The following is a 14,500-nucleotide window of genomic DNA, read 5'->3' as shown; positions in this document are numbered from 1 at the left end:
CTTGAAAAGTACCATTTGGCAGCAAATAGAAACAATTCCTGCCCAACAACAGACTCAAAGTCTAGAAGGGAGAAATAATGGTTATTTGTTAAGCACTTACTATGTGCCAAATACTGTCCTAAGCACTGAGGTAGATACAAGGTAATCAGGTTGTCCCATGTGGGGATCACAGTCTTAATCCCCATTTTACAGATGAGGTAACTGAGGCACAGAGAAGTTGAATAACTTGCCCAAAGTCACACAACTGAGAAGTGGCAGAGTCGGGCTTAGAACCCACGACCTCTGACTCCCAAGCCCGTGCTCTTTCCACTAAGCCACGCTGGATGGCGGGGATGGGGGTTACACAAGAGCTGCAGGGAAATGGGGAAACAATTTTAAAAGATAGGAAGGGGGAAGTGAAGGGGAGAAAGTTTAAAAAGTGGTGGGAATGGAGTGTATGAGATCAGGGTGCAGTAGGGGCCAGTTCTCTGACAACCAGGCAGAATCACCAAGGAGGGTCAAAACATCCATTTTTACTTTCAATGAAGTAAAAAATGGCTATTCTGGAACTTCTCTGACAATATAAATACAATGATGTCACCATATTACTCATCTACAATTGCATACATATACAATCCTGGGTAATTTTGGTAAAAATAGGACATTAAACCTTGGCTCAGGGACCAAGCCTCTATTTATAACACTGCTCCTCTAAGAAAATGGGTCCAGACTTACATTTCAATTTCAGAAGCAGTTTTCAGGAACTAATTATGTCACAGAGCCAAGGACTTCCTGTATTACTTTTCTAGAGGTTCTGGAACAGATCCTCATTTATTACATTCATTCATTCAATCGTATTTATTGAGCGCTTACTGTGTGCAGAGCACTGTACTAAGCGCTTGGGAAGTATAAGTTGGCAACATATAGAGACGGTCCCTACCCAACAGTGGGCTCACAGTCTAGAAGGGGGGGGACAGAGAACAAAACAAAACATATTAACAAAATAAAATAAATAGAATAAATATGTACAAATAAAATAGAGTAATAAATACATACAGAAACATATACATATATACAGGTGCTGTGGGGACGGGAAGGAGGTAAGGTGGGGGGATGGGGAGGGGGAGGAGGGGAGAGGAAGGAGGGGGCTCAGTCTGGGAAGGCCTCCTGGAGGAGGTGAGCTCTCAGTAGGGCCTTGAAGGGAGGAAGAGAGCTAGCTTGGTGGATGTGCAGAGGGAGACCATTCCAGGCCAGGGGGATGATGTGGGCTGGGAGTCGATGGCGGGACAGGCGAGAACGAGGCACGGTGAGGAGATTAGCGGCAGAGGAGCGAAGGGTGCGGGCTGGGCTGTAGAAGGAGAGAAGGGAGGTGAGGTAGGATGGGGCGAGGTGATGGAAAGCCTTGAAGCCGAGGGTGAGGAGTTTCTGCCTGATGTGTAGGTTGATTGGTAGCCACTGGAGATTTTTGAGGAGGGGAGTAACATGCCCAGAGCGTTTCTGGACAAAGACAATCCAGGCAGCAGCATGAAGTATGGATTGAAGTGGGGAAAGAGAGGAGGATGGGAGATCGGAGAGGATGCTGATACAGTAATCCAGACGGGATAGGATGAGAGCTTGAATGAGCAGGGTAGCAGTTTGGACGGAGGGGAAAGGGTGGATCTTGGCAATGTTGCGGAGGTGAGACTGGCAGGTTTGGGTGATGGCTTGGATGTGAGGGGTGAACGAGAGAGTGGAGTCGAGGATGACACCAAGGTTGCGGGCCTGTGAGACGGGACGGATGGTAGTGCTGTCAACAGTGATGGGAAAGTCAGGGAGAGGGCAGGGGTTGGGAGGGAAGACAAGGAGTTCAGTCTTGGACATGTTGAGTTTTAGGTGGTGGGCAGACATCCAGATGGAGATGTCCTGAAGGCAGGAGGAGATGCGAGACTGGAGGGAGGAGGAGAGAGCAGGGGCAGAGATGTAGATTTGGGTGTCATCAGCGTAGAGATGATAGTTGAAGCCGTGGGAGTGAATGAGGTCACCAAAGGAGTGAGCGTAGATCGAGAACAGGAGGGGACTAAGAACCGAACCTTGAGGAACCCCTACAGTAAGGGGATGGGAGGGGGAGGAGGAGCCTGCAAAACAGACTGAGAATGAACGGCTGGAGAGATAAGAGGAGAACCAGGAGAGGACGGAGTCTGTGAAGCCAAGTTTGGATAACCTGTTGAGGAGAAGGGGGTGGTCCACAGTGTCGAAGGCAGCTGAGAGGTCGAGGAGGATTAGGATAGTGTATGAGCCACTGGATTTGGCAAGCAGAAGGTCACTGATGACCTTTGAGAGGGCAGTTTCTGTGGAAAGAGCCCTTTTCCCAGCCCTTTTTAAATCCACTCGGCTGCAGCATTCCCATGTAAACCTCCTAGTGTTGGACTAACCATTTGGTACACCTAAGATCCACACTTGAAACAGCAAGAGTGGCATCCAAATCATCAAGCAGGAAAAATATCAAGCTCCTGAAAAGTGAAGAAGCCATTTATTTATTTATATTAATGTGTGTATCCCCCTCTGGATTGCGAGCTCATTGTAGGCAGGAATTTGTCTGTTGTTATAGTGCATTCTCCCAAGTGCTTAGTACAGTGCTTTGCACACAGTAAGCGCTCAATAAATACGATCGAAGGGATGCATGTATCCCAGCAGCCCTTTAAGAACAAGGCATCCCAGCTACAACTCCTGGCACAAATAGTTAATGGCATTTCTCAGAGAGCCTGTCTATTAGATATCCATCAAGAATGCCTTAAATGCAAGCAAGCGAGTTTAAAAACCTGTCTGCACAAAGCAAGAAGTGTCCCCTGCCACTTTGGTCCTATGAGACCAAAAAGAAAGCCTACTAAAAACCTACCATGGGACAGGAAACTCGAGCATGCATGACCAGTGTTAGAATACCAAGACTGAAGAGAACTGAGAAGCAAGGCTGAACTCCCTCCTTATCTCCCCACCCAAACCTTGTCCTCCCCCAACTTTCCCATCACTGTAGATGGCACCACCATCCTTCCTGTCTCACAAGCCCAAAACCCTGGCATTATCTTTGAGTCATATCTCTCATTTAACCCACAGTCAATCTGTCACTAAATCCTGTCGGTCCCATCATCACAACATCGCTAAAATCCACCACATCCAAACTCCCACCACAATAATACAATCACTTATCCTATCCCATCTTGATTACTGTATCAGCCTCCTTGCTGACTGCCCAGCCTCCTGTTTCTCTCCACTCCAGTCCATTCTTATTAATAATAATAATAATAATAATAATGACGGCATTTGTTAAGCACTTACTATGTGCGAAGCACTGTTCTAAGCACTCGGGAGGATACAAGGTGATCACGTTGTCCCACATGGGGCTCACAGTCTTAATACCCATTTTACAGATGAGGTAAGTGAGGCTCGGAGAAGTTAAGTGACAATAATAATGGTGGTATTTGTTAAGCACTTACTATGTGCCAAGCACTGTTCTAAGCACTGGGGGAGATACAAGGTAATGAGGTTGTCCCACGTGGGGCTCACAGTCTTGCCCAAGGTCACACAGCAGACATATGGGGGAGCCAGCATTAGAACCCATGACCTCTGACTCCCAAGCCCGTGCTCTTTCCAATTAGCCATGCTGCTTCTCGAAGTCTTATTCTTCACTCTGCTGCCCAGATACTTTTTCTACAAAAATGTCCTGGACATGTTTCCCCACTCCTCAAGAAACTCCAGTGGCCGCCTATGCACCTCCACATGAAACAGAAACTCCTCACCATTGGCTTTAAAGCATTCAATCACCTTGCCCCTCCCACCTCACCACTCTCCTACTACAACCCAGCCTACACACTTTGCTCCTCTAATGCCAACCTTCTGACTGTTCCTCGCTCTCATCTATCTCCCAGCTGATCCTTTATCCACATCCTGCCTTTGAATGCCCTCCCTCCTCAAATCCGACAATTACTCTCCCCCGACTTTGAAGTCTTATTGAAGGCACATCTCCTCCAAGAGGCCTTTCTGACTAAGCCCTCCTTTCCTCTTCTCCCTCTCCCTCCTGCACTGCCCTTACTCCCTTTATTCATCCCTCTCCCAGCCCCAAAGCACTAACATTTAACCGCCTCCTTCGCTCTTATGCTCGAGCTGCCGAACACTGCTGGTGAAAGTCTAAACACCATGCCAACCTCGTTCACTTCAAGTTTATCCTTTCCTGCCTTAACTCAGCCCTCTCCTCTGCCAGACAAAACTATTTCTCCTCCCTTATTGACACCCATGCCCATCATCCCCGCCAGCTCTTCCGTACATTCAACTCCCTTCTCAGGCCCCCGGTTCCTTCCCCTCCTCCTTCCCTCACCCCCAACGATCTGGCCTCCTACTTCATTAACAAAATTAAATCCATCAGGTCCGACCTCCCCAAAGTCACTCCTCCCACTTCTCCAACCCCCCCGGCTCTCAACACTCTCTGCTACTCTCCCATCCTTCCCAGCAGTATCCTCAGAGGAGCTCTCCTCCCTCCTCTCAAGTGCTACTCTGGCCACCTGTGCTTCTGACCCCATTCCCTCTCATCTCAGGAAATCTCTCGTTCCATCCCTTCTCCCCTCCTTAACTTCCATCTTCAACCTCTCACTCTCCACTGGTTCCTTCCCCTCTGCCTTCAAACATGCCCATGTCTCTCCCATCCCCTCTCTTGACCCCACCTCACCTTCTAGTTATCACCCCATATCCCTCCTACCATTCCTTTCCAAACTCCTTGAACGAGTTGTCTACACGCACTGCCTCGAATTCCTCACCACCAACTCTCTCCTCGACCCCCTCCAGTCTGGCTTCCGTCCCCTACATTCCACAGAAACTGCCCTCTCAAAGGTCACCAATGACCTCCTGCTTGCCAAACCCAACGGCTCCTATGCTATCCTAATCCTCCTCGACCTCTCAGCTGCCTTCGACACTGTGGACCACCCCCTTCTCCTCAACACGCTATCCAACCTTGGCTTCACAGACTCCGTCCTCTCCTGGTTCTCCTCTTATCTCTCCGGTCGTTCATTCTCAGTCTCTTTTGCAGGCTTCTCCTCCCCCTCCCATCCCCTTACTGTGGGGGTTCCCCAAGGTTCAGTGTTTGGTCCCCTTCTGTTCTCGATCTACACTCACTCCCTTGGTGACCTCATTCGCTCCCACGGCTTCAACTATCATCTCTACGCTGATGACACCCAGATCTACATCTCTGCCCCTGCTCTCTCCAGACTCACATATCCTCCTGCCTTCAGGACATCTCCATCTGGATGCCTGCCCGCCACCTAAAACTCAACATGTCCAAGACTGAACTCCTTGTCTTCCCTCCCAAACCCTGCCCTCTCCCTGACTTTCCCATCTCTGTTGACGGCACTACCATCCTTCCCATCTCACAAGCCCGCAACCTTGGTGTCATCCTTGACTCCGCTCTCTCATTCACCCCTCACATCCAAGCCGTCACTAAAACCTGCCGGTCTCAGCTCCACAACATTGCCAAGATCCGCCCTTTCCTCTCCATCCAAACCGCTACCCTGCTAGTTCAAGCTGTCATCCTATCCCGTCTGGACTACTGCATCAGCCTTCTTTCTGATCTCCCATCCTCGTGTCTCTCCCCACTTCAATCCATACTTCATGCTGCTGCCCAGATTGTCTTTGTCCAGAAACGCTCTGGGCATGTTACTCCCCTCCTCAAAAATCTCCAGTGGCTACCAATCAATCTGCACATCAGGCAGCAACTCCTCACCCTCGGCTTCAAGGCTCTCCATCACCTCGCCCCCTCCTACCTCACCTCCCTTCTTTCCTTCTACAGCCCACCCTGCACCCTCCGCTCCTCTGCCGCTAATCTCCTCACTGTGCCTCGTTCTCGCCTGTCCCGCCATCGACCCCCAGCCCACGTCATCCCCCGGGCCTGGAATGCCCTCCCTCTGCCCATCTGCCAAGCTAGCTCTCTTCCTCCCTTCAAGGCCCTACTGAGAGCTCACCTCCTCCAGGAGGCCTTCCCAGACTGAGCCCCCTCCGTCCTCTCCCCTCCTCCCCCTCCCCATCCCCCCACCTTACCTCCTTCCCTTCCCCACAGCACCTGTATATATATATATATATATATATATATATATATGTTTGTACATATTTATTACTCTTTTTATTTATTTACCTTGTACATATCTATTCTATTTATTTTATTTCGTTAGTACGTTTGGTTTTGTTCTCTATCTCCCCCTTCTAGACTGTGAGCCCGCTGTTGGGTAGGGACTGTCTCTATGTGTTGCCGACTTATACTTCCCAAGCGCTTAGTGCAGTGCTCTGCACACAGTAAGCGCTCAATAAATACGATTGATTGATTGATTCATTCATTCATTCATTCCGTCGTATCTGTTGAGCACTTACTGTGTGCAGAACACTGTACTAAGCGCTTGGGAAGTAGGGAAGCAGCGTGGCTCAGTGGAAAGAGCCCGGGCTTTGAAGTCAGAGGTCATCAGTTCAAATCCCAGCTCTGCCACTTGTCAGCTGTGTGACTTTGGGCAAGTCACTTCACTTGTCTGGGCCTCAGTTACCTCCTCTGTAAAATGGGGATTAAAACCGTGAGCCCCACGTGGAACAACCTGATCACCTTGTAAATTCCCCAGTGCTTAGAACAGTGCTTTGCACATAGTAAGCGCTTAATAAATGCCATCATTATTACTATTATATCTGTAATTTATTCATTTATATCAATGTCTGTTTCCCCTTCTAGACTGTAAGGTCGTTGTGGGGAGGGAATGTGCCTGTTGATTGTTATACTGTACTCTCCCAAGCCCTTAGTACAGTTCTCTGCACACAGCAAGTGCTCAATAGATACAACTGAATCAATGAACGAATGAGAGATGAGGACCTTCAAACTAGGGGCTTTTACTCATTACTAATGAAACCATGCAGACTTTCACAGCAGTACTAAAAAGTACAGAAGGAACTACCCTTACTATAGACACAGGGCAAATCCTGTGCAGATGACAAGAACACTGCAATGGATCTTTTTAACATGTTTTCCACCACAGAGGAAGAGATTCTTTGGCAGCATAGAAACCTGGCCAAAATATGAGAATGTCTTCTTTCCAGTTTTTGAGGCAGTCATTAGCATAGTCAAAGTCATGAAAAATGATAAAGCATGTGGACCTGAATGTAGTCCCTTGGTTACTTCAGGACTTTTTCAGTGATTTCTTCGCCTATGAAGGGACGGAATGCTCCTGTGCCTTTTAGAGCATTTCCCCAACCACTTAGTACGCTGCTGCTTCTTTACATAAACTGGCCCTCTAGTGGTCTGAAAGAGCAAATGTATCTTCCCAAGGAGCCTCACTCATCTGTCATAGTTGATGGAGAATCTAGCTCAATCACAGTGCTCTCCAACTTGTTAGGCAGCAGAGCATTGACCATTGATTTGAGCTTTCTATCGGCCATGGAATGAGGTTTAAAAATAAAATCAGTTGTTCTGGATATTTAACTCCTTCCTCATGTCTCCTGTCCCCCTCCCCCTTCCCTCACCCCTAATGATTTGGTCACCTACTTCATTAGAAAAATTAACACCATCAGGTCTGAGCTCCCCCAAATCACCCTTCCCCCTCCTCCATCCCCCCCTCTTCTACTTTCCCATCCTTCCTAGCAGAATCTTCAGGGGAGATCTCCTCCCTCCTCTCAAGTGTCACCCCCTCCACATGTGCATCAGGCCCCATTCCCTCCCATCTTATAAAAACTCTCACCCTTTCCCTCCTCCCCTCAACTTCCATCTTCAACTGCTCACTCTGCAATGGCTTCTTCCCTTCTTCCTTCAAACATGCCCACGTCTCCCCCATCCTACAAAAACCCCTCCCTTGACCCCACAGCCCCCTCCGGTTATCACCCCATCTCCCTCCTACCCTTCCTTTCCAAATTCCTGGAGCGAGTCATCTACACTCGCTGACTCGAATTCCTCTCCTCCGACTCTCTCCTGGACCCCCTCCAATCTGGCTTCCATCCCCTCCACTCCACTGAAACCACCCTCTCAAAGGTCACCAATGACCTCCTTCTTGCCAAATCTGATGGCTCCTACTCCATCCTAATCCTCCTCGACCTCTCAGCTTCCTTTGACACTGTCGACCATCCCCTTCTCCTCAACATATTATTCAACCTTGGCTTCACTGACTCTGTCCTCTCCTGGTTCTCTTCATCTCTCTGGCCATTCATTCTCAGTCTCCTATGCGGGCTCCTCCTCCCCCTCCCATCCCCCTAACTGTAGGGGTTCCTCAAGACTCAGTTCTTGGTCCCTTTCTGTTCTCCATCTATACTTACTCCCTTGGTGAACTCAATCTCTCCCACAGCTTCAACTACCATCTCTATGCAGATGATACCTAAATCTATATCTCCTCCCCTGTTTTCTCTCCCTCCCTTGAGGATCGCATCGCCTCCTGACTTCAGGACATCTCTACTTGGATGTCCCACCGACACCTCAAACTTAACATATCCAAAACAGAACTCTTTATTTTCTCATACAAACCCTCCCCTCCCCCTGACTTTCCTGTCACTGTAAACTGCACCACCATCCTCCCTGTCTCACAAGCCCATAACATTGGTGTTATCCTCCCCTCATCTCTCTCATTCACCCCACATATCCAATCTGTCACCAAAACCTCCCAGTCTCACCTAAACAACATCACCAAAATCTGTCCTTTCCTCTCCATCCAAACCACTACCACATTAGTACAATCACTCATCTTATCCACAATGGATTGCTGCATTAGCATCCTTTCTGACCTCCAACCTCCTGTCTCTCCCCACTTCAATCTATACTTCATTCTGCTGTCTGGATTATTTTTCTACAGAAACATTCTGGGCCCCCTCCTCAAAAATCTCCAGTGGTTGCCTATCAACCAAAAATTCTTCACTATTGGCTTCAAAGCTCTCCATCACCTTGCCCCCTCCTACCTCACCTCCCTTCTCTCCTTCTACATCCCAGCCTGCACACTCCACTCCTCTGATACTAACCTTCTCATTGTGCCTCACTCTCGCCTGTTGCGCTGTCGACTCCTGGCCCACGTCCTACCTCTGGCCTGGAATGCCCTCCCTCCTCAAATACGCCAATCACACTTTCCCCGTTCAAAGCCCTACTGAAGGCTCAACTCCTCTAAGAGGCATTCCCAGACTAAGCCCCACTTTTCCTCAGCTCCGCCTCCCCTCCCCATAGCCCGACTCACTCCCTTTGCTCTGCCCCCCCTCCCCTGTTATATATAACAGTCATTATATTAATGCTTGTTTACTTGTTTTGATATGTATATACCTATAATTCTATTTATTTACATTGATGCTATTTATGCCTTTTTACTTGTTCTGACATATGTCTCCCCCCCTTCTATACTGCAAGCCCATTGTGGGCAGGGATTATCTCTCTTTATTGCTGAATTGTCCTTTCCAAGCACTTAGTACAGTGCTCTGCACACAGTAAGGGCTCAATAAATACGACAATGAATGAATGAATGTTTTGGCAAAACAAATGGTTAAGCTTATGATTATACAAGAAGTCTACACAACTTTCATTGTTCTGATGAAAGGTGGGAAAACAAAATACAAATTTTACCTTGACAGCAACAATAATTGTCTGGTTGACTCCAAATGGTTCTTGTGAATTTATTTCAATTGTTGAAGTTCCAATCAGGGACCCTGATACAAGGAAGCCTTTCTCGTCAATATGCACGATAGGAACTTTTTCTGGCCCATCCAACATTCGGTAACTGAGGGATGCTACACCGTCCCTTCATAAAATGAAAAAGAGGCTCTCGATAAATTGGTATTTTTTAGATGCTGATATGAATGATAAACAAAAGCCCAGAAAAGCATGTCATAGACTCTGGGGTAAAACCACAGAGCTTTAAAGACCAATCTAAATAACCAGGACTACAATTCTCACTTGATTGCTTAGAAAAACAACTTCTCTTGGCATGGCCATATATCAAAACCCATGTGCTGACAGATAGGCCGCAGTCTCATCACTTACTGATAGAAACTTAATTTAGAAAACTAATGGTTATGAGTACACGGTGGTTTCCAAAATCCTTTTCTGTACACAATTTTTAATGCAAATTAGTCTGCTGGTGTCCATATTCTTTCAAAAGAGACAATCACATGGTTAAACTTATTTCATTGACTAAAGGGGAGGAAGAGGCAGATTGTATGTGCATATTTTTCCCATTTCATAACAGAATATCCTTTAGGAGCTGTATATCTGTGTATCAAATGTTGGACGAAGGTCAAGTTAGATTAACTACATACAAATGTAAAGATAGTGAGGTTATAGTCAAGCCACACATTGGAAGGAACATTCTGTGAGGGTTATTTTTTAATGGAGGAGCAGAAAAGGACACAATACCCAAGTTTTTCCACATCTTCGATAAACCAGTGACACATACATTACACAGAAGTTGCAAAAATTTACAGTTGAATCACTTACCTGTTTGTTTGAAGTTTTATAAATGAGTTTGGTGACATTAATATCTGCTCTGCTTCTATTTTGGGGTTAAGCAGTAGAAGCTTTTCAAATACCTGTAGGAGATTGAGTGAGATCTGTTTATTTGAGTCATGTACATTCATTTAGATTTTGTTGGGAGGAGAAAAAGGGGAGAAAGGAAACCAAGAGGAACAACAGAAGACAGAAAAAGTGTTTAAAGCTATTAACATTAAAGAAGCTGCTAAATTTCTCTACAATGATGAGCAAAATGCTTTATACCTGACCAAAAAACCCCCAGAAAGATCTGGGTGAGATCATTTTTTTTAAGTATTTTTATTCAGATCATGATGGAGGCTGGGGGCTGACGAGATAACTGATGAGTAGAGCAAAGAGAACAAGTTGCCAAAAAAATCAGTTTAATAATCCCACTCAAAATCATACAGCTTTATTCTCCAGAGTCTATATAGAGGACACTGCAGAATGGCAGCTTGCAATGTTAATCAGAATTATGACCCTAATCGCAATCCAGTACTACAAGAGCAGTCTACATTTATCATGCTCCTTTGATAGATGTCAACTTGTGCCACCAAGAATCACCTAGACTCGAATTTCTGGTTTTACCTTTTGAACCTTTGGTTATCTCACTTCCCTACAATCTTGACAACACTATGGCAATAGCTACATGGGTCAAGTGAAGTGCAACAATTACCCAGTTAATGTTTTCAATAATAATAATCATAATAATAATGGCATTTGCTAAGCGCTTACTATGTGCAAAGCACTTTTCTAAGCACCGGGGAGGATACAAGGTGATCAGGTTATCCCACGTGGGGCTCACAGTCTTAATCCCCATTTTACAGATGAGGTAACTGAGGCACAGAGAAGTGAAGTGACTTGCCCAAAGTCACACAGCTGACAAGTGGCGGAGCCGGGATTTGAACCCATGACCTCTGACTCCTAAGCCTGGGCTCTTTCCACTGAGCCACGCTGCTTCTATATGTGGTGGAGCCAGGATTAGAACCCATGACCTCTGACTCCCAAGCCCGTGCTCTTTCCATTGAGCCACACTGCTTCCCATAACTGGAGGTGCTAAAAACTCCCCTAACTGGAGTTTTTACTGGAGGTGCTAATCTGGATAGTTGAAATTGTACAAAACTATATCAGCCCCTTCTGTCTCATTTTTCTCAACTCCCACCTGGTCAGTCTTTGACCTGCAAATGTCTCTGGACTCCTCGTTTCACAAGGTGCCAGATTCAGGCCTTTCTGGCCTTGTTCCTCTTCTTCCCTTAGATCTAAAGGATAGATCATGTATAGCTGTGTATCTTTGCCTTTATATCTTTAGGAGAAGAGCAGCATGGCCTAGAGGATACAGCATGGGCCTGAGAGTTAGAAGGACCTGGATTCTAATCCCAGCTCTGCCACTTGTTTGCTGTGTCACCTTGGGCAAGTCACTTCACTTCTCTGTACCCCAGGTGCCTCATCTGTAAAATGGGGACAAAGACTGTGAGCCCTTATGTGGGACAGGGATTGGGTCCAAACCGATTATCTTATATCTACCCCTGCATTTAGAACAATGCCATAGTAAGGGCTTAACAAATATCATTATTATAATATCTGTTCGGGGCAGGTGGACATTTTAAAATTAATTTTTCAGTTGAAAAAAGTCCTGATTTTCTTGTTTTGGATCTGCATGAAGCATACTACACATTAGTAGTCAACTAATACTAACAGGTAGTGTGACAAGTAGTTGGTGGGTGAGCTTTAGCTAGTGATCAGGTGGCTTGTGTGAATTTTTTTCACCCTTCCACTAGGTTTGCCTCTGGTTAGGTAAACCACTGACTGTTTCTTCTGAAAAGATATTTCCCCTGCCTTTACAGAGTTCAAAATCAGTTTGAATTTGCATTGTACTCACATTTCCCCGAGTCGTCTGCTCTTCTTCCTAGCTCTACTCATCTCCCCCACTTACAGCTCTCCATATGAGAAATCTAAGAGAATCTCATTGTTTTTACTGTAGCCCCTCACTTGGCCCCACCCCAACACAGTCCTGTAAAAATCAAACAAAATGGAACAGAAAGAAATAGCAGAGAGTATTCCATTTTTATTATTTCCATTGCCTGATTTTCTTTAAGGCTCAGTTGTGTTAGTTTCAGGGTTGGCCTACTGTTTCCCAACCAAGAATTTCCCTAACTCCCCCTCTCCTAGTTGTGTTGTTGATAAATCTATTTCTGAGGTGCTCCCAACAGCGTGGAGCCCAAACACTGACAGCTGTTTTGAACTGAATTTGGGGCTTCGGAATGGACGAAAGAAAAGCTCATTCTCTGGAAATTCCCCATTAGGGATGAAGCCAAACTCCTCCAGAGTGAGGGCATGGGATGCCGCTGAAGGGAGAGGAGGTTGGCTTGAAACAACTATTGTGCTCTCTGATGAAGACCAACATGTCATCTCTATGAATGTCCCCTGCTTCAACTGGTCTACTATAAGCACTGAAACGAACTGTTCTGTCCCATCACACAGCTGCCCATGTCTGCTAAGTCAGGAAGGGGCTGGTTATGAAAACAGTGCAGTACCCTTAACCTGGATCTCAGTAAAGAAGCTGTCCAACCATCAGATGCTTGCAGGCCACAGGGATGGCAATAAAAATGACTTATTGTTTAGCAATAAAGAAATGCAATAAAGAAAGTGCCTCTTCCCTTGGGGCTAACAGGCCATCACAATTACACCAGTAACTGGCTCCTTTGGATTCCTGCTTCTCCCTGTGCCTTCTGTGGGTATAATTCCACTCCTCTCCTGCTCAGAATAGATAGAAACATTCCTTCTTGGTTTGGGGCATAAGAGGTGTTAAACTGTACAACCCAGTGTCCAGAAAACCTGGACACACAGGCACACTTAATTCCCACTGAAAAGTTTCGAATTGTTCCTCTAGTAACAGAACAGGATAATAACAGAAGATGATATGCTCCCCTCAAACCTCTCCCACCTTCCACGTCTTTTTTAAATGGTATTTGTTAAGCATTTACTATGTGCCAGGCACTGTACTAAGTGTTAGGGTAGCAACAAGTTAATCAGGTTCGACACAGTCCATGTCCCACATGGGGCTTACAGTCTTCATCTCCATTTTACAGAAGTAGAAACAGCATGGCCTAGTGGCAAGAGCCTGGGCCTGGGAGTCATAGGACTTGGGTTCTAATTCTGGGTCCTCCAATTGACTGCTTTGTGACCTTGGGCAGGTATGTTGCCGATTTGTACTTCCCAAGCACTTAGTACAGTGCTCTGCACAAAGTAAGTGCTCAGTAAATATGATTGAATGAATTAACTTCTTTGGGCCTCTCGGTTCCTTCATCTGTGAAATGGTGATTTAGATTGTGAGCCCCATGTGGGACAGGGACTGTGTTCAACCCAATTATCTTGTATTTATCCCAGCACTTAGTACCATGCCTGCCACATAGTAAGCGCTTAACAAATACTACAATTATTATTATTATTACTACAGATAACTGAGGCACAGAGAAGTGAAACGACTTGCCCAAGGTCAAAGAGCAGGCAAATAGAAGAGCTGGGATTAGACTCAAGATCCTTCTGACTCCCAGGCCATGCTCTACCCATTAGGCCACACTGAATCTCATAAATTGCTTCTTGGAAGTTCAGTGTAAATTATAAATTAATCTTCACAACATCTCCTGAAGTTAGTGGGCAGTAGAAACGGCAAGAAAGTGAAGTAAAAGAGTGACTGTCTTCAAGGTTAAAGTCAGAAAATGAATAGTGGTCCAGCACACAATTCTGTTGGCCCCTCTCCATCCTTTCTTCTCCCTCAAGGCTTGTGTTTAGCCATACTACTAAGAAGAATTATGGAATGTATTGAACACTTACTCTGGATTGATACAAGGGTATGAGATTGGACACAGTCCCTTTTGCACACAGGGCTCACAATCTATCATCCACCATATTATATGCTGATGCCACAGCAGATCTTGAGAAAGAGAGTCAAGGTGGTAGTTAGCTGGCTGACTTTGGCTGTATTTTCTCAATTCATGCCTCTTTTAATAAGAGCAGCACTCTTTTATGCCCACTTAGGCA

At 46.0% G+C, this 14,500-nt stretch overlaps 1 protein-coding gene across 1 annotated transcript in view; it reads right to left on the bottom strand.

Moving 5' to 3' along the window:
* NUP210 (nucleoporin 210) overlaps positions 1-14,500 on the bottom strand; it is a 154,105-nt gene that overhangs the window by 24,183 nt on the left and 115,422 nt on the right. Inside the window, exons 29-30 of the mRNA XM_038740819.1 lie at positions 10,430-10,521; positions 9,560-9,734 (exon numbers count right to left, since the gene is read on the bottom strand). Of these exons, the coding sequence (XP_038596747.1) occupies positions 9,560-9,734; positions 10,430-10,521 (267 nt within the window). The remainder of the gene's footprint in view (positions 1-9,559; positions 9,735-10,429; positions 10,522-14,500) is intronic.

Source organism: Tachyglossus aculeatus, chromosome X1, assembly GCF_015852505.1.
Source record: "Tachyglossus aculeatus isolate mTacAcu1 chromosome X1, mTacAcu1.pri, whole genome shotgun sequence".
Taxonomy (NCBI): domain Eukaryota; kingdom Metazoa; phylum Chordata; class Mammalia; order Monotremata; family Tachyglossidae; genus Tachyglossus; species Tachyglossus aculeatus.
This window is presented reverse-complemented; position numbering and strand designations above follow the sequence as displayed.